We start from the raw sequence: 18,224 nt of genomic DNA on the forward strand, positions 1-18,224 counted from the left end.
GGTTATGAGGCCAGATGGAGCCCCTGTCTCTGGGAGAAGATGCCTAAAGTGACTTGGGAAAGAATTCTGCTTGGTCCCACCCTGTGGAGCTTTTAACTGGGTGTGAGTTAGGACATAGTTGGGGAAGAGAAAAGTGAGGTACACTCAGTTCTCTTTATAATGTTGGGTCAGGGTTACATTCTTGATTCTGGGAAGCCTTCACGTGCCACAAGGAATTATTGTCCACTGGGATGAGATATATGAATGTTTATTGAGTAAGTAAGCAGGAAAAATGTGTCTGGGCCTAACTTTCCAGGGAAGATCACCTGAGCACTCACAGGTAGGGAAAGGCAAACAAGTGGGTGAAGAGGATGTGGAGAACATTTCCTGGGGTCCTCACTTTCTTCTCTGATGGCACCTGGAAGCTCCCTTCACAGAGGGGAAGCTGAACTCAAACACAGAGAGGGCAAGATAAGGCTTCTCGGACTAGCCTGAAGGAAATGTTAGCTTGGTCTGACCCCTTTTGTCTCTCCATCTTGACCCATTCAGTCATGGGTGTGGTTAATGGAGGAGGAGAGCCCCATTGCACCCACCCAGGCTCCAACCAGCTTGCTTTTCTTGGTTGTGCAAGACCCCCTGTTATGCTTCTAGATAATTTGTCACTGGAGTTCTATGGAAATGAGAGACAAGAGATTGTGGAATACCTGAAAGGTCTTTAAAAAGAAAGAACCTTGAGAAATCATCTATCAATGGGATTTATTTAGCACTTACTATCTAAATCTAGATTTCTAAATTTGAGCTTTGAGGCAGAATCAAAATTACATGATTAAAATTTCTGGGGCTCCACATCACTGGGTAGGTGCTGTCGTCTATGTAGCTAAGAAGAGTTGTTCACTTAGAAGTGTGGGAAGACTGCCTCTTACATCCCTGGATTAGCAAAATTTAGAGTGACAGTGGCTAATAAGTGTCATGAACCTGGGTGTAGTTTCTGACTAATCCCTCTGACAGCCTCGTTCATCAGGGAGGGTGACCTTCCTGTTCTCCTTCCATAAAGTGCAGGTCAGGCACTCTGATCTGTAGAGGCAGTGCTGGGCTAAATTGAGCTGGGAGGGGAGGACACTTACGCTTGGCTAGGACTTTTTTCAGGATGGTCTGCAGCTCAAAGGCAGAGATCTCCGCATCCTGCGGAAACATTCAACCACATCATGGTCGACTCGTCAGTAATTCTCCTCACGCTGAATACAAGGATGAAGTTTGGTGGGAGGAAAGGGTGGGACCCAGGGACCCAGTACTACTTTTTCTTAATAGTATTTTAGAGCTTACAATGTAATGGGCACTGAACTAAGCGCTGGGGTAGATACAAGATAATTGGGTTGAACACAGTCCCCCTCCCACGTGGGGCTCACAGTCTTAGTCCCCATTTTAACAGATGAGGTAACTGAGGCACATAAAAGTTTAAGTGACTTGCCCAGGGTTATACGGGGGCAGCCTTTGGCTCTTCTGAATTTACATTTAGTGACTGGCTTAGAGTACTGAGTAGTGCAACCAAAATGGGAGGTGATGACAGCCATAGAGGCATGGGGGTAAGGAACTCAGAAAGCAGGTAGGAGAGGCTCTGATCCAGTTTTAAGCCTTCTGTCCTTTTGAAAGGAAAAAGTCATCCATGTTCTACTCACCTCTCCCGCCAGTTGCCCAAACAGTCTCTTGAAGCCTGCGTCGATGCTGTCTTCATCAACATCATTCTGAGACAGTTTGGAAACAAAAAGAACAGTGGGCTAATGAACCCAGAAAAGAAGGCCTCCGGGAGTTCCTTCACCCAGCCAGGCCCTGCAAGCATCTCCACCCTTTCCCTTCACCTGTGGCTAGACGTAGTGTTTTTTCATTTTTGCCACACTGGATGTGGTGGTGGTGGGATGGGTGTTTAGGGAAAGGATTTGGAAGTCCTTTGGACTTGGAGACATGCCTGGAGATTGTGGAGCACTGCAGCTTTGATCAGAAAAAGGCATTGCGGTTGGAGCACATGCTTGAAAATATGAAAAGCCCCATGTGTCCACGTCTACTGTAACTGCCTGAGAAATTGCTGTGCCTTTTGAACAATATGCCTAAATTCAACTTCAGAATCCTCTCACGTTGTAGAATAAGCAGGCCAGTGTTCAATAAGCACTTTTAAGTGACTTAAAATTTAAGACAGGCCTCAGTGAAAATTGACAAAAGGCTATCTTGAATGGTCCAAGTGTTCTATTCTCCTACTGCTTATTCTGCAAGTATGGCAGGCACAAAATGAGGGGAACTGATGGAGGGAGAAGTCTTTTTGTCTTTCATCTGGAGATGAAAGTAGATGAGGTGTGTGCATGTGCATGTAATTCTTGCTTTTTCCCTCCCCAAAAATAGCTTTGAATTTATAAAAAATGTATGTGATATTGGGCAGCCTAGTCTTGGTGTTTTTAAAGGGTCTCAAAGGATCCCAAAACTGGGATCTTGTTCATCCCCATCTTGCCTGTCAAAGAGGAGCATTACAGCTCCATCCTATAGATGGGGAAATGGAGGCAAAATGCAAAAATGATTAGCTCAAACCCTCATCAAGCTAATGGACTGCGTGTAGTAGCTAGATTCCAAGCTTCCCATTTCAGCATTGGCCTCCTGCTGTGACAGTAGTACTGCTGACTCCTTTGCAGCAAATCCTGTTAACTCATCTCTTAGCCTCTGATGCTGCCAAGGGGAAGGGAACTGTAAATACCTCTTCAAGGTTGGCTTCAATTTCATCATCGACAATCCTGGAAATAGAAAGGAATTTACTATTATACTAAGGTAGCATGAAGACTAGATAGCTATTCTTGGGGGTAGTCGGGAGGTATTTCTGAAATGCTAATATTCAATCACAGGTATTTATTGAGCACTTAACGTGTGCAGAGCACTGTATTGAGCATTTGGGAGAGTATAAAATCAGATACCACATTCTCACTAGACTGCAAATTCCTCGTGGGCAGAGAACGTGTCTACCAACTCTGTTATACTCTCCCAAGTGCTTGGTACAGTGCTCTGCACACAGGAAACATTCAATAAATACAGTTGATAGTGCAAAGCCTGATTCCACTGTAAATCAGATTAGATGGCCTCAAGAGCCATTATAAATGAACCACCCCCTCCCCCATCAACCATTCTGACCCATCACCCTCTCGGCCAACCAGCTGTTAACCCAACAGTTGTTAAGGATGTCATTGTGATGTGGCCCAGACTGTGCTAAACTTTCTAGGTCATGAATGGTATCATTAATACTGACATTCTGAAGTGATTGGCTAATGAAAAACTGCATTCTCCAAGTCTTAGTTTTTTTCACTTGTAAACATTTTGGTCCCCTGAGCATCAAGAATTCCTGACCAGGCATGCAAATGGAATAGGCACAAAACCCTCAGATATTTCAAATGGAGAGTTGCAGAAGGGTACTAGAACTGTATCAGAGCAAACTATTTGTTACACAGGAGAGTGTGCTGCTTGCTTTTCAGCACTTGGAGACCCAGGTTAGAGTTACACTAAAATAAGGGTCAGCAACCTTTATAAGGAAAGGAAGGAGAGGAGGGAGAGAAAAAAGAGGACAAAGGTTCAGTTAGGAGAGGTAGGGTGCCACCAGCGAGTGCCACAGTGGTCTAAGTCCTTGGCCAAAATTGGGCATGTCTGATCACTTAGTGAAGGAATGAGTTCTGAAGGCCACACTGGGTTGCCAAGGGAGCTTAGTCATAGCCACCTACTGGGAGTTGGCATTCTTTTCAGAGAAGACCCGAAGGCAGAAGTCTCCATCCTTGTTGGGTTCGAAAGTGGATGGGACAATAATGTATTCTCCCGGCGGCAGCTTGAAGCGGTTGAGCACCTCACGGAGGTTGATGAAAGTGTCCGACCGTTCTCTCGCTTTATTCGTCAAGAAGAAGTTTTTGTTGAGGTGAATGTTAGTCTGCCCGGAAAACTAGAGAGAAAAACACAGAACAGAGTCCCAGAGGAATCAGCTTTGGGGGTCATTTTAACAAGGAACTTTTTACTCTGGGGTGGGCAGCATGCTCACCTGTTAAAGCCTGTGGGTCCTCATTCAAGCGTGCACACAGATGAGTGTAATGCCTACATCATCTTTTTGCTGTTGTCTCCCTATCCTTTCTCTGAATTTACATAGATTCTGAGCCGACAAGGCAGAAACCTTAGTGTGGTAGGGCTCTCAGCATTATGCAATTATTTAAAAACAGCACCTCAGGATCATAGGACTGAAAGATGACAAGAGATTTCCTAATCTATCCCTATGTTTTGAGACAGAGCTGGAAACACATGCTTTCTTACACCGATCCCTGATGCTTTCATATTGGAGCTCTACTTATTCTCAACTATTGTCAAGGGGAAAATATAGTTATGGATAACAATTACCTCTCCACTTGAACTTCATCCTTTTTTTCTTGGCCTATTCATCACTGTAGCTTTTGCTTGAGGGGCTCATTCATCTAACTGGTTCAATTTATCTAAACCACACAGATTAGGAATACAGGTGGAACTCAAGGCTGCCAGAAAGTGAGTTCTGTTATTGAAAACTCCTAGCTTAGAATAAATATTTCCTTCTCAGTATAAATTGTTTTAAATTGAGAACAACACTTTTTAACTGCTCTGGTCCCTTCACTGGTATTCGTAAGATAAGCAAATACAATATACTAAATAGCCTGGGCTTGGAAGGAAGGTCACAGAATCACCTGGAGAAAAAGGGAAAGTAGCAGAGGGAGGAGGAGGGTCGACAGGGAAAGGGCTGACCCACATCATTCTCCTGCTGGAGAAGAAACCACTGGGGATAGGGCTCACTTTGGTTTATGGTTTACCTTAAACACACCTGAACTTCTGTTGTAACCTGCTTTTGGGTCTCAGTAGTCTCCATGATTGAGCAATCTGACAGCACCAAATCTCCACTGTGCTTCCCCATTCAGGGAGTAGGAGTAAATTTGTTTGACCTGAACTATGGAAGAGTTGGAACCTCTGCTGTTTCCCAGAGGAGCAGAGCAGAGAGGGAGGAGTCCTTGAAATTCAGGATCCATGCTAGTCTTCATGCTTCACCCTTGCCCACAAGAGAAAAGGGGTGAAATGTGGCATATATACCTGCTTAGGAACCTGTAGAAACAAAAAGAAAGAGACTTATCTTAGTTGGAGCAATACCTACAGATCTGCTCTAAGATTTAGTTTGGTTTACCTTTCTCTGAGAAACTTAAATCATCTTAAAACACATTTTTTAACAACTTTCTTCACCATCTGCAGTTGGAGGCCTATCTGAGCAATGGAGGGCAAGTATTATTCCTTCCATTTTGAATTTGGAGAAACTGAGGCATGGACAGTCAAGTGATTTGCCCAGTGTCATTCAAAGCCACAGCTAGGATGAGGGTCCAGGCTTTTTGCCTCCCATCTGGTGCTCTAATTTCTGCTGATTTAATAACCACCACATCCCACTTTTCAAACAGAACAAGGAATTAAATGAGGCACAGAGCAAGGAAGGAACTTATCCAAGGTAACTTGAGGAATAAGGGGCAGGTGTGAACAAAGAAGTAATCACCCAACTCCTCCCCTTCTCTCTAGCTGCCAGACTGTGATACTGCTTGCCAGTATGGATAAACTCCTTGTGCGCAGGGAATGTGTTTTGTGTTTTTTGTTGTACTTCCCAAGGGCTTAGTACAGAGCAAGACACTCAGGTGCTCACTAAATGCTATTACTATCACTTCTAAATCATCATTTTCATCTGTTCAAAGGCTCTCTTATTCCCTTGCTGTTTTGGTTACAGCCCCTAGAGTGCCCCTGGGTCACATTCTGGGCCGGTTAATGGGGATGACCTGCCTAGGCCCTCTCTCTTTTTATTACCACAGGGTTGCTGTTTCTCAAGCTGGCTACCAGGTCTTTGGAGCAGGCTGCAGATTGGAGAGAGGGCCCGTGGGCCAGTGAGCCTTTCTGGGAAAGTAAAGAAGCAATGGAGCCATTTGGATCAATTGTACGGCTGTGTGTCGGGGAAGACAGTTCAGCCCTGAGGATAATGGTCCTGATTGTTTCTCCTTCCTCCCCTAAACTCCGCCCCACTGCCAGCTTCAGAACAGCCCCTGGACTAAGCTCTAATTAGAACTGGTCTCATGGTTCCACTGGCTCTGCTCCTAATCTCGTATTCTTCTCAGAGGCAGCCTGCTCTGGTACGTCCTGTCCCCAACTCAAGCCCCTCTTGTGTTCTCTTCAGACAGAAACTGTAAACTAGGACTTTTGAGGTGAGGGGAAAAGCCGGGGGCTGCTTCAAAGAGACTTAGGCACTTAACGCTGGCTGCACATAACACCGGCTGCAGAGACAGCACCGGGATCTGGAGGGGGCCTTTGCTGAGCCGCCCCGTTGGGCTTCCTGCAGTGGGGAGGTCTGCCCTAGTAATGGAAGGCAGGCTGGGAGGGCTTGGCCGATGCCTGGAAATGATTCCTGGTTAGTATTGGTCACCCTCTGCTCGTCCCTGGTCTATCTCAGTGGTGGAAGTAAACAGGAACATGCCGGAACAGGGCTCCAGAAAGAAAATAAGAGCCAGAACTGTTTCTCACTTCACTGTGTCCACACCAGATTCCACAGACCCAGGAGCGGGGCCCAAAGCACACGCAGGAGGTGGTGGCCACAAAGAGCACAGGTGCCATGAGGGCCTACATTGTTCTGGGTGGAAGCACCCGTGAATAGTGTACCGGGTGGATGGCGAGGAGGCAGCAGATAAAAGGCTGGGCTGGATGCCCTGGACCATACTGGAAAGATGCCACCCGGGGTAACCCTACCCTCCTCACAGCATTCCCTTCAGCCACCAAGTCTCTGCAAGGAGAGGAGAGGAGAGGTGTTTCAGGGAGGAAACACTCAGGCAAATGGGAAGAGGAGTGAATCCTTGGGCCCGAAGGGGAGGAGCCAGCTCAGCCCTGGAGCTCCTATGCAACCTGAAACACTGCGTTCTTACCGGGCTGTGCGGAGAACCCATGTGGGTTTGGAGGACAATGCGGGGGCACTAGGGGCTCTTTTGGGGGGATTTGACCCTTGGCAAATAGGTGGAGGTTGGGGAGGCACTTCCAGCCTCTGGCCCAGCCTGTGATACCATTACGTTACATGACATGCAAGTGTGGTATAGTGGTTAGAGCAGCGGCCTAGAAGTCAAAAGGACCTGGGTTCTAGTTCTGGCTCTGCCACATGTCTGCTGTGTGACCTTGGGCAAATCACTTAACTTCTCTGTGCCTCAGTTACCTCAACTGTAAAATGGGGATAAGAGCATAAGCCCGATGTGGGACAGGAAATGTGTCCAACCTGATTAACTCATATGAACCCTGGTGCTTACAGCAGTGCTTGGCACATAGTAAATGCTTAACAAGTACCATTATTATTATTATTACACCATGGATGTACCAGCAAGAAATTGTTTTTACTTTCACCCCAGGCCTCCCCAAGGGACTTGGAGCTGGATGAGAGAGAAATACCTTCCCAGCCCCACCGGTCCTCACCTCATAGATGCTGAAGCCGATGGTGTGCATGTCCTGTCCCATCTTCCTCTGCCGCCGTCGGTGCTTCTGGATGAGGCCCACTAGGAAAGTGCATCCCTTCTCCACGTCCTCAGGATCTTCATCCTCTTCCTCCAGCTTGATCAGGTACTGAGGGTTCATCCAGAAAGTGTCTGCGGGGACAGGGCTTGGTCACTCCAGAGCTGGGGCACTTAAGGGGATGAGGGAACTGGTGTGGACCAGTGGTCCAGTTCAGGATCATCGTTCCCACAGCCCTCACCCGTCCGCAGCAAAGCCCCATCTCACACATTCCTATGGGAATTGGGATGGACAGCGATCCCTTATGGCTGGCCTTACTCGGATAGTTTCTGCAGCCCCCGGCAGTGGAACCCCGCCTCCAGTTCCCATCCAGCTTTGAAAGGCTCCACTTCTTGAAGGTCTCGCTGGTTAGAGTGTCAGGAGTCAGGTTGCAGATCTCCAAGCGGGAATAGTGCCTCAAGAAGTCCCTGAATGACATCCTGCAGGAAAAATACAGGCTGGGTGGGCTCAGATGGCTGAGGGTTCCTGAGCAGTTCTAGGTTTTGGTTATGGGGAAGCAGCGTGGCTTAGTGGAAAGCACACGGGCTTGGGAGTCAGAAGATGTGGGTTCTAATCTTGGCTCCACCACCTGTCTGCTGTGTGACTTTGGGCAAGCCGCTTAACTTCTCTGTGCCTGTTACCTTATCTGTAAAAGGGGGATTAAGACTGTGAGCCCCACGTGGGACAACCAGATTACCTTGTATCTACTCCAATGCTTAGAACAGTAATATTATTATTTATTAACTGCTTACTATGTGCCAAGCACTGTAGTAAGCGCTGGGGGTAGATGCAAGTTAATCAGGCCAGATCCACTGCCTGTCCCACAGGAGGTTCATAGGCTATAGGAGAGGGAGAACAGGAATTTAACCCCCATTTTACAGATGAGGAAATAGGCACAGAGAAGTTGTGAGTTGCCCAAGGTCACAGCAAGCAAGCATCAGAGCCAGGATTAGAATCTAAGTCTTCTGACTTCTAGGCTTGTGCTCTGTACACTGGGCTAGACTGATTCTTCGGTTCTTGGTTCTATCTTTTCTTTATCATTATTATTATTATCAACTTATTATACTCTCCTAACCAGTTAGTAGAGTGCTCTGCACCCAGTAAGCCATCTGTAAATACCATTAATTGATTGACTGAGACCAGGATCATGATCTTACTACATCTATCCTTCCACTCTTCCTTGACCACCTAGTTACCATTAGTCCAAGGCGGGGCAGAAGGGATTTATGAATTAATTTCCCCACCTCCATTTTATAGCCAGGAATATTTGAGGCAGAGAGGGATTAAGAAGTAGCTGGCCCAGAGTCATGAAGTAAATCCTTGGTTGGCTAGAACCAGAACCCAAGGTTTCCCTATCCTCCATTAGGGTATTCTACTTTCCATAAAAAAGTTCATTCTCCACCTCACCAGAATTCTCCATCTTCATGTCGCCGAGTCAGCCTCTCCTTCACTTCAGGGTTGATGCTATTCCAGTTTGGGCAGCTGGAAAAATCAAGAAAATGGGTAGGTGACGCTAAATCAGAAGGCAGGAATATGCTTTAAGTAGCAATGGTAGATTGAACCAGTGAGCCAATTGAAGCTCTTGGGTCAGAAAATAAGCTATATAAATTCACGCTGTGGGAGAGATTGACAGGACACAACTACATCAGAAAAAAATTTTTCAGGTCATGAGGAGATTCTACACCCATCCCTCCTCCCCCCACCTTAATCAGATTAATCCTCCCCGCTTAATCAGGGACTTAATCAGATTTTCTCTTGCTGTAGCTGAGCTGTGAGCAGAGGAAGGAAATGCAAGGGAGAAATGGAGAGGAGGAGTAAAGTGGGGAAGACAGGATAAGAACTGGTTAAAGCAGAATCTCAGCAAGAGGTCAATGCCCCTTTCAGGCTTCGGGTGTAAGGAGGAGTTGGCATCCTGCTCCGAGACCTTCAGCATCAACTCACTTGTCATTCCACTTCCCGGTCCACTCCACTTCCCCCCAGGGGTTCCGGATGCGGATCAGCTTCTCCATGCTCCCTCTGCAGCTCACCTGGAGGGGTCAGTTGGAAAGGAAGTGGAGGATGGAGCCAAACTGAATCATATTGGCATGGGGCCCCTGCATAGGGAGGCCATTGGACAATACTACTCATTGGCAGATAGGAGTTTAATGCCCAGCTTTGGCACTTTCCCCTTCCCTTTCTTGCTATCCCTTTCTGTTTCCTACTATTTCTGTTTTCCTTCTCCCCCTACCCCTTTTTCTCTTTACCGCCCCATTCCCTCCATCTCTCCCCATTGCTTTTCTTCTCCTTTCCCCTCCCTCCCACCCAAATCCTACCTCTTCCTTCCTCCAGTATCCCTCCCCGCATTCCTCTCATCTCCCCCTTTTCCTCTCATCTCCCCCTTCCCTGTCCCGGATCCCTCTCTGCATAGGCCATAGCTGTGAGGTTCAGTGCTTTGTGTCCCTTTCGTTGTCCCGGACGTTCAGAAGGGATTGAGAAAATTAATAGTTTAAAAATGGGACAAAATGGCCACAAGAGGGCAGCATCAGCCGCACTTCGAGTTTAGTGAGAGCCTAGAAGCAGAAAAAATGCATTCAATCCTATTTATTGAGCGCTTACTATGTGCAGAGCACTGTACTAAACGCTTAGAAAGTACAATTCAGCAATACATAGAGACAGTCCCTGCCCATGGGGACTGTAGGAGTAGTAGTGAGGTCATTGTTTAACGTCGTGTAAGGTCACTGTTCAACCAGGTCGCCGAACACCCTGTCCCATTTAGTAATGAGATCGAGCACCAGAAGCATCACTGATTGAAATGGATCCATGGCTCTCATGCTGATATGAGACTCTCAAAATTCATTTCCTCATCCCTGGTTACCTCTTCTGCTCCTGTGACAGAATATGCATGTCCTTTCACCAACTTCTGGAATGTAACTGCCTCTGTCTCTGAAGCACTTGTAATCTGGAAGTGAAAGAAAAGGTTAAATTGACAAGCAGCATAGCCTAGTGGATAGAGCATGGGTCTGGGAATCTGAGGACCTGGGTTCTAATCCTAGCACTGTCACTTCTGCTTTGTGATCTTGGGCAAGAGCACGGGCTTGGGAGTCAGAGATCATGGGTTCAAATCCCGGCTCAGCCACTTGTCATCTGTGTGACTTTGGGCAAGTCACTTAACTTCTCTGTGCCTCAGTTACCCCATCTGTAAAATGAAGATTAAGACTGTGAGCCGACGTGGTACAACCTGATCACCTGTATCCTCCCCAGAGCTTAGAACAGTGCCCTGCACATAGTAAGCACTTAACAAATGCCATCATCATTGTTATTAACTTTTCTGGGCCTCAGTTACCTCATTTGTAAAATGGGGATAAGATTGAGAGCCCCACATGGGATATGGACGGTGTCCACTGTGATCACCTTGTAAGCAGCCCCGCACTTAGTCCACTGCCTGGCACATAGTAAATGCTTAACAAATATTGTAAAAAAACAAAATTCTAGGCCTGAAACTAGTAGATTCCTGCTTTTAAAGAGTATAGGGATACAGATTTGGTGGCAGGAGATTTGTAGATCTCTTCAGGACCTAGGTCTCCTCCCTGAACCTCTGCCAAGCTCCCAGTACCGAAAGAGTTCTCAGGAAATTTCTTGGTTCTTGTTGAGTGCTGGACAGAAACAGTTTCTAAACCTATGTCAGCGTATCTTATTGCTGTGTCACCATGCTGAGGGTGTTGACGCTCCTTGTTTGGAACGATGATCATGGATGAAGCCTCTCTCCAGCAAGCTCTTGGGGCCTGGAAGCTACACCAGCTCCCCAGTACCCTGCCCAAGTGTGGGACTGGGAAATATCATGGAAGTGCTGGGGAATTATTTCTTGCAGGAATGAAAGAAAAGGTGTATGAGGTACCAGCAAGGTGCCAGTGGCCTATAGATAGATATGATCTGAATTTTGGAGCCCCGCAGGGAAGGGCATGTTCAAAACTCACTGATCCTGCTGAAGTGATGCTGGTAGCCATAGGAGCAGTATGTTGGGTATCTTCATTGAAGTCATGGCAGTTGCTACATGTTTTATTAAACAAAACTTGCTTATTTATGTGTTATAACCTTGTACCAGGAAGATTTTACTCATATTCCACTACCTCTCCCTCAGCTCCTCCAAAGCTTCCTATTCCCGTCTAGATTTTATTCCTCTTTGTCACACCCAGACTAGAAAACAAGAGGGTGAGAGACAGCTGAGAAAATTATCTTCTCAATTAATTGGCCATAAAACAGGCACACAGTTGCCTAGCAACCCAGGTGTTTCATGCAGCTAGAAGCTGGGTTGCAGAGTGTACGGTGAACCCTGCTGAGCTCCCTTGGGTCACTTGCTCCAGACTCCATTCCCTTGCTCATCTCTGTGGCCTTCTCACCTTCTACAAGATTTAAGAATCGGTGGTGTCGCTACTTTCCCTTTCCCTGAGTAGGGGAAACCTGGCTGGGATGTGTGTATATATATTCACACTCTATTTAAAAATGGAGTGGTGAGGCAGGGGAGGGCTAAGGGAGTAGAAACTTTAGGGGCCTGAGTCTGAGGTGGAACAGCAACCAGTGGTTTCGAGTCTCCAAAGGGGGACATTCTATTTGCCCCTTGAGGGCTGGATTTTGGGGAAAAGTGTAGCTTCCAAGGACAGAATTTCTGAAAGAAATCTCATTTCTTCCTACTTGAAGGTATTCAAAAATGGAGGGTTGGTCCCCCTGCCTCTGCTTCTTGTTCTTGGAGCGACCCAAAGGATGGAACACCTTGGTCACGGGTACAAGGAGAATCTCACATCAATGGAGCAGCCGAGGAGGGACCCTTTCTGCAGAGCCTTCTGGATGATCTTGAACAGGTTGTCTGGGGCTTTCTTCAACTCATACCACTCCGCAATCCCACCCGTGAAGTCCTCAAAGCCTTCTGTGGTGGCACCCCCGGACAGAGCTTCGTAGCAGCCGTTGACCCTGCAAGAGAAGGTAAGGTGATGGAGGTGAAACGAGTAGTTTCTGCTAATTGTGTCTTGAGGATTCAATCTTTGCTTTCCCCTCTGGAAACAACTCAAACTTGGGTGTGAAGGGAGGAGTGATCTGCAGTGGAAACACCTGAGAGGTCACAGAATAGGTCTCTTGATTATCATCAGTTTTGAACTAAAGCACTGGGTTAGGCACTTGGGAGCATCCATTGCAATAGAAGCTGTGGTCTGCCCTTGTGGAGCTTCCAATCTTTTGATCTTCCTCTTCATTGATCTTTGCCCCCATCCTAGTGTTGGATTACTGATGGGCATTAGGAAGAATTTAAGTATTTTTCTCCAGTGGAGAAAACGAATATTCTGCCCATCAGAATCTGTTTGGTCAAAAACACTGCTGCCTTTTCTTACTGCTCAATGTAACTGCCACCTGGCAGCCCCAGGATAGGGTCTGTTGGGACAGTTGCATTTTTGTCCTAGGGCCGCAGGAGAAATTTTGACAGAAAATGATCCAAACATGTCATACTGACTAGCCCAGTCCTGGATTTTGCACATCTATTCTGAACCATTGAAAGACATGTATGCTAATATCCTACCTAATACAGAATCAGCTGGCCAACACTGAACTTCTGCAGGTTTTCAGAACAGGTTTCTGGACTGCAAATGCTGAAATCTATACAGCTGGGCTTGGTGTGTGCATTTTAAGTGATTGATTATAGTTACTAGGAGTAAGTATGGGAAGTCTAGATGGTTTTTTTTTTTGTGTGTTGTTTTAAAGAAATTTGGTCACCGTATTCCAGGTTCCTGAGAAGCTTAAAATGGCTACTGGGAGGTGATGCTGACCCTTGAAAGAAAGGGTCTATTCTTCACTCCGCTGCCCGGCTCATCTTCCTGCAGAAACGATCTGGGCATGTCACTCCCCTTCTTAAACAACTCCAGTGGTTGCCTATCGACCTCCGCTCCAAACAAAAACTCCTCACTCTAGGCTTCAAGTCTCTCCATCACCTTGCCCCTTCCTACCTCTCCTCCCTTCTCTCTTTCTACCGCCTACCCCGCACGCTCCGCTCCTCTGCCGCCCACCTCCTCACCGTCCCTCGGTCTCACCTATCCCGCCGTCGACCCCTGGATCACGTCCTCCTGTGGTCCTGGAACGCCCTCCCTCCTCACCTCCGCCAAACTGATTCTCTTTCCCTCTTCAAAACCCTACTTAAAAATCACCTCCTCCAAGAGGCGTTCCCAGACCGAGCTCCTCTTCCCCCTCTACTCCCTCTGCCATCCCCCCTTTACCTCTCCGCAGCTAAAGCCTCATTTTCCCCTTTTCCCTCTGCTCCTCCACCTCTCCCTTCCCATCCCCACAGCACTGTACTCGTCCGCTCAACTGTATATATTTTCGTTACCCTATTTATTTTGTTAATGAGTTGTACATCGCCTTGATTCTATTTAGTTGCCATTGTTTTTACGAGATGTTCTTCCCCTCGACGCTGTTTATTGCCATTGTTCTTGTCTGTCCGTTTCCCACGATTAGACTGTAAGCCCGTCAAACGGCAGGGACTGTCTCTATCTGTTGCCGACTTGTTCATCCCAAGCGCTTAGTACAGTGCTCTGCACATAGTAAGCGCTCAATAAATACTATTGAATGAATGAATGAAAAGGGGGAGAAATATGGAAAGGAAAAGAACAGGATGGGAAAAATAAGGGCCGGGAAATGGGAAAGAGAGCAGAAATGGAGAAACAGAAGATTAAAAAAGTGATCATCAAGAAAACCAGAACCAAGTAAAAATGAAAGAAAGGGAGAAAACAGAGAAAGAAAATATGAAAGTAGCAAGAAACAAGATGAAATCATAGAAAAAACTTTGGAGAGTGTGTGGGCTGCCAAGTGAAAGAGTTGCATGGATGGGAGAGATTAAGATGTGGGAGGGAAACACTGGGGAGTGGACAAAATGGCGGGTGAGTGGGTGCAAGAAGTTAAATGGGCAGCAAACTAACTTCAGGATGTCATTACTAGGAAATTACAATGGACTCAAATTCTGTTATTTAAGAATATGGTGCTTGTTTTGCTGGAGATTATGGGTTTTATAGAATCTTTTGTACTTATTCCCTTATAGTCATGCTCTCTGTGTTCATTTAAAAAAATTTTAATTCCTATTTTTCATATTTAGAATTCTTGGATAATCTGCAGAATGACATGAGCATCCTACTATATGGCAAACTGAAATATAGTATATGCAAACAGAGAGGGCATACCAAATGTTTTAAAAACACAAATTAAGCAAATATTGTGGAATGTGGAGAGAAGATAAAGAGAAGTAATCAGGAGAGGGTTGCTCTTTTCAAGTGAAGCTTCAGGAAGATCAGTTCCCAAGGGATAGATCAGAAATGGTTTGCAGCAGAAAATAAACGATTTTTTATGATATTTGTTAACCATTTACTATGTTCCAGGCACCGTACTATGCTCTGGGATAGATAGATGCTAATCAGGTTTGACACAGTCCATGTCCCACTTGGGGCTCACAGTTTTAATCCATATTTCACAGATGAGGTAAATGAGGTCTGGAGAAGCGAAGTCACCCAGCAGACAAATGGCAGAGGTAGGATTGAACCCAGGTCCTTTTGACTACCAGGTCAGTGCTCTATCCACTAGGCTATGCTGCTTCTTTATGTACACAGTGAGGAACTGATTATCAGTTGCACGCTTACATCCTTGAATAGGGTCAACTAAGATGGTACTCGAACTGGACCCTTAGATGGATGTTACATCACATGCATTATGTTGTCATGTAGCATAATGTAATAACATCATATGGATTCCATTTTTATAAAAGTACACCCAATTCTGCCTGGGTCTTCCTGATCCTAGAGCATTTTTCTGAGGAACTCTGACCCTCTTCTATAACCCAGTTGCCCCAGAGCCAATGCATTCACCTTTTAGGTTCCTCTGAACATGGAACTAAGTTGTAAGGGCTGCAGCCAAAGGAGGCATGGCACTAAAATACAAATATCAAACATAAAGGAGTCCGGAGGCAAATCCATCCCGATCAGGGGATAGACCAGTTGAAAACTGGACTGTCAGTATAAAACTAGATGATTGGCCATTTTATACATGGATAGGATTTCATTTTTCTGTAGGATCATTTTCAGTTATGACAGATTTATTTTTCTGTCTTTCACTGTCACCCCTTGGAGGTCACCTGTTCGGCATCCTTCATAGTTTAAAAGTTTGAAATTTTCAGAAGAATCTTGGTCCCTTAGTAATCATCACTTTTTGTATTAGTGGTACTAATATACAAGCATTCAACTAGCAGCATAACTATATATTAAACCTCTCTTAACACGGTATAGAAACTCTAACCCCACTTTCCTCAGATGCGTAGAGGTGACCTCCACTTTACGATTTAGGGTCTAATGTTAAGCATCTGCATGTAACTAAGGTAGTAGAGTCCCTGGAGAGCAGGTCTTTGGGGTATCCATGATGGCAAGGTGGGACCTAAGGACCCCCTAGGCTGGATGCTAGGACAGGGTCATCCTTAGGGCAAGTGAGGATGGGAGGTGGTGAGGCCTAGTGTGTGCACCCTCAAATGAAAGTTGTTACAGGAAATAAGCCTAGCCTATATGAAAATGTTTTATCAGTAGGGAATTGCTCCATAAAGCGTCATCTCTGCCACAAGAATATGTAGGTGAATGTGTTTTCTAGACTTCAAAAATCCATTCATTTGGGCAAAGAGGGGAAACGGAATTCTTGTCTGCTGCCACATAAGGACTGTTTAGCCCAGGCCTCCTAAGTTTCTGGTAAACAGGAGAGCTACTCACTTGGCATAGGCCTTCTCCAGCAAGGCGCTCCAGAACTCGCTCCCCTCAGCCGAATGCACAAACAGCAGCTCCCCATTCTTGGTCGGCAGCCGGTCGTCCACAACCACTTCCACCCACTCTCCATACTGCCAGAACTACAAGGCAAATGAGGTCCATTTACTGTTGAGAGAGATAGGGAGCTTGGCGGGCTGGCTTGGCCCTGTCTCCCAAGCCCTCCTCCACAGTGTAGAGCTCTAGTAAAGGACTTCTACTTCTGGAAAGCTCTCTCACTAATGGGAAGTTCCCAACATTAAGCCTGAGAGCAGAGCCCTACCCCATGTCCCCAAGGCCTAGTCTGACATTTAGAGGCCTGCCTTCCCCGACCAGACCCGGCCCATCTGTGCCACACAATTGTGGATTGGATCGGAAAATCGGTGTCTAGATTCGGGATTGCGGTAGTGAGGACTGTGGGTGCTGTTTTTAATGATTGGAAATATTGCCATCGTCATTAGGATGCCCAGGGTCAGAGCTGTTCCCCTCTGAGGCCCGTCACACCCATCTCCTACCCATACTAGTCCCACTTATACACTTCTTCCTCTGAGGGGAGGAAGGCCGGATAGATCTGGTGGGCACAACAACTGTAAGTAGTCTCTTTATCCATCTGAACATCTCCCTGGTTTCCCCCAAACCCACAAAAATAATTTCTTATTACTCGGCCCCATCTGTGGGTATTGGCAAAGTTGTAGGTTGGGCTGGATGAGAGGAACTTTTGGGGGGAATGTTATTATTGTATCCTTATTGAATATGAATTGATATGAATACTTATTGTATTCTTGCGCTGAGTTAATAGGAAACAACAGACACAATGTTCTCTGGATTCTGGGGAAGAAAAGCACCATGCATATTCAACCTGGTATTGTTGCTTATTACCTCACCCATTCTTCCTCACGTGCAGACCACGTGTTCCAGGTGTGCAGGCAAGGTATTGATGGATTCTGCACTATCTGAATACTTTGCCCAGCTTTACTGGAGGCACTAGTAGATAGGATCCCTCTAACCTCTCCTCAAGAGTGTATATTCTGGATATGAGCATGAAAGGAAATGTGCCCAGTTTCCGAATTGCCAGGGCCAGTTGCCTACTGGGGCTGGATTCAGCCAGCTTCTCAGTACCTGAAAGTGGAAGATCCCAGCGTAGTTGTCTTGGAAACTCTGATTCTCGGGGACCACCCGACTTAAGACTTCTTCGTTTAGGGTGAGGGAGGCAATAGCTGCCAGCAGCCAGCAGTCACCTGTTAACCAAGCAAATTTCTGTCAGAATGGCATTTCAGCCACACTTAATTAGTCCCAGAAAAGGTGGCAGGATGCTAATCGGCAACACTGTTACCAGTGCTTTAATAATGAGACATAGGAAGTGTGTGTGTGGTGGTGGGCGGGGTGGGGGCCAGACAGTGTTAAAAAAGGAGGTAAGGATCTGTAATTAGTAATTTCCAGGTGCTAATCCTTCCAATCCTGGGGATTAAATTGTACCCCATCTTGACTGCTGTTGGCAGATTGATCTCTCTGCTGTTGTTGTTTCTCAGCAATTATCATGGTTTAATGTTATGCTTCCCAATTCTTCTGAAGTATTTTTCTTGCCCACCTTATTTGGGTGGGCTCACCACCTTTCTTATCTTTAGGTTGCTAAGTAATGGCATTTATTGAGCATCTGACTGCACAAGCACAGTACTAAATGCTTGGGAGACTACAGGAGAAGACAAATGATCCTGCCTTCAAGCAACTTCTGTGTAATTAAGGAAGCAGAGAAATTATTCACAAACACTGGGAGCAGGAAGAAGGAATAATGGGAAGTCCTATTCAGTGATCAAAATGATTCTGTTTCCTTTCAGGATGCCCACACTTGTTGTGTGACAAGACAAATCTCTTTTTGCCCAG

General features: G+C 46.2%; 2 protein-coding genes across 9 annotated transcripts in view; one reads left to right on the forward strand and one right to left on the reverse strand.

Moving 5' to 3' along the window:
* CAPN2 (calpain 2) overlaps positions 1-18,224 on the reverse strand; it is a 35,411-nt gene that overhangs the window by 6,956 nt on the left and 10,231 nt on the right. Inside the window, exons 3-15 of the mRNA XM_001513448.5 lie at positions 17,463-17,581; positions 16,314-16,447; positions 12,336-12,504; positions 10,415-10,498; positions 9,502-9,587; positions 8,968-9,042; positions 7,840-8,000; positions 7,486-7,655; positions 5,098-5,109; positions 3,726-3,937; positions 2,717-2,753; positions 1,656-1,721; positions 1,104-1,161 (exon numbers count right to left, since the gene is read on the reverse strand). Coding sequence (XP_001513498.1) covers positions 1,104-1,161; positions 1,656-1,721; positions 2,717-2,753; positions 3,726-3,937; positions 5,098-5,109; positions 7,486-7,655; positions 7,840-8,000; positions 8,968-9,042; positions 9,502-9,587; positions 10,415-10,498; positions 12,336-12,504; positions 16,314-16,447; positions 17,463-17,581 — 1,383 coding nt within the window. The remainder of the gene's footprint in view (positions 1-1,103; positions 1,162-1,655; positions 1,722-2,716; positions 2,754-3,725; positions 3,938-5,097; positions 5,110-7,485; positions 7,656-7,839; positions 8,001-8,967; positions 9,043-9,501; positions 9,588-10,414; positions 10,499-12,335; positions 12,505-16,313; positions 16,448-17,462; positions 17,582-18,224) is intronic.
* The window catches only part of CAPN8 (calpain 8), a 69,587-nt gene continuing 63,801 nt past the window's right edge, over positions 12,439-18,224 (forward strand). For 7 of the 8 annotated variants that reach the window (XR_005661106.1, XR_005661105.1, XM_039914801.1 and 4 more), the window contains exon 1: positions 12,452-12,516. The gene's annotated coding sequence lies outside the window, so the exon portion shown is untranslated. Of the gene's footprint in view, positions 12,517-18,224 lie in introns of all 8 variants that reach the window. The other variant, XM_039914802.1, reaches the window with a different exon arrangement.

The sequence above is a fragment of the Ornithorhynchus anatinus genome, chromosome 19 (assembly GCF_004115215.2).
Source record: "Ornithorhynchus anatinus isolate Pmale09 chromosome 19, mOrnAna1.pri.v4, whole genome shotgun sequence".
Classification (NCBI taxonomy): Eukaryota; Metazoa; Chordata; class Mammalia; order Monotremata; family Ornithorhynchidae; genus Ornithorhynchus; species Ornithorhynchus anatinus.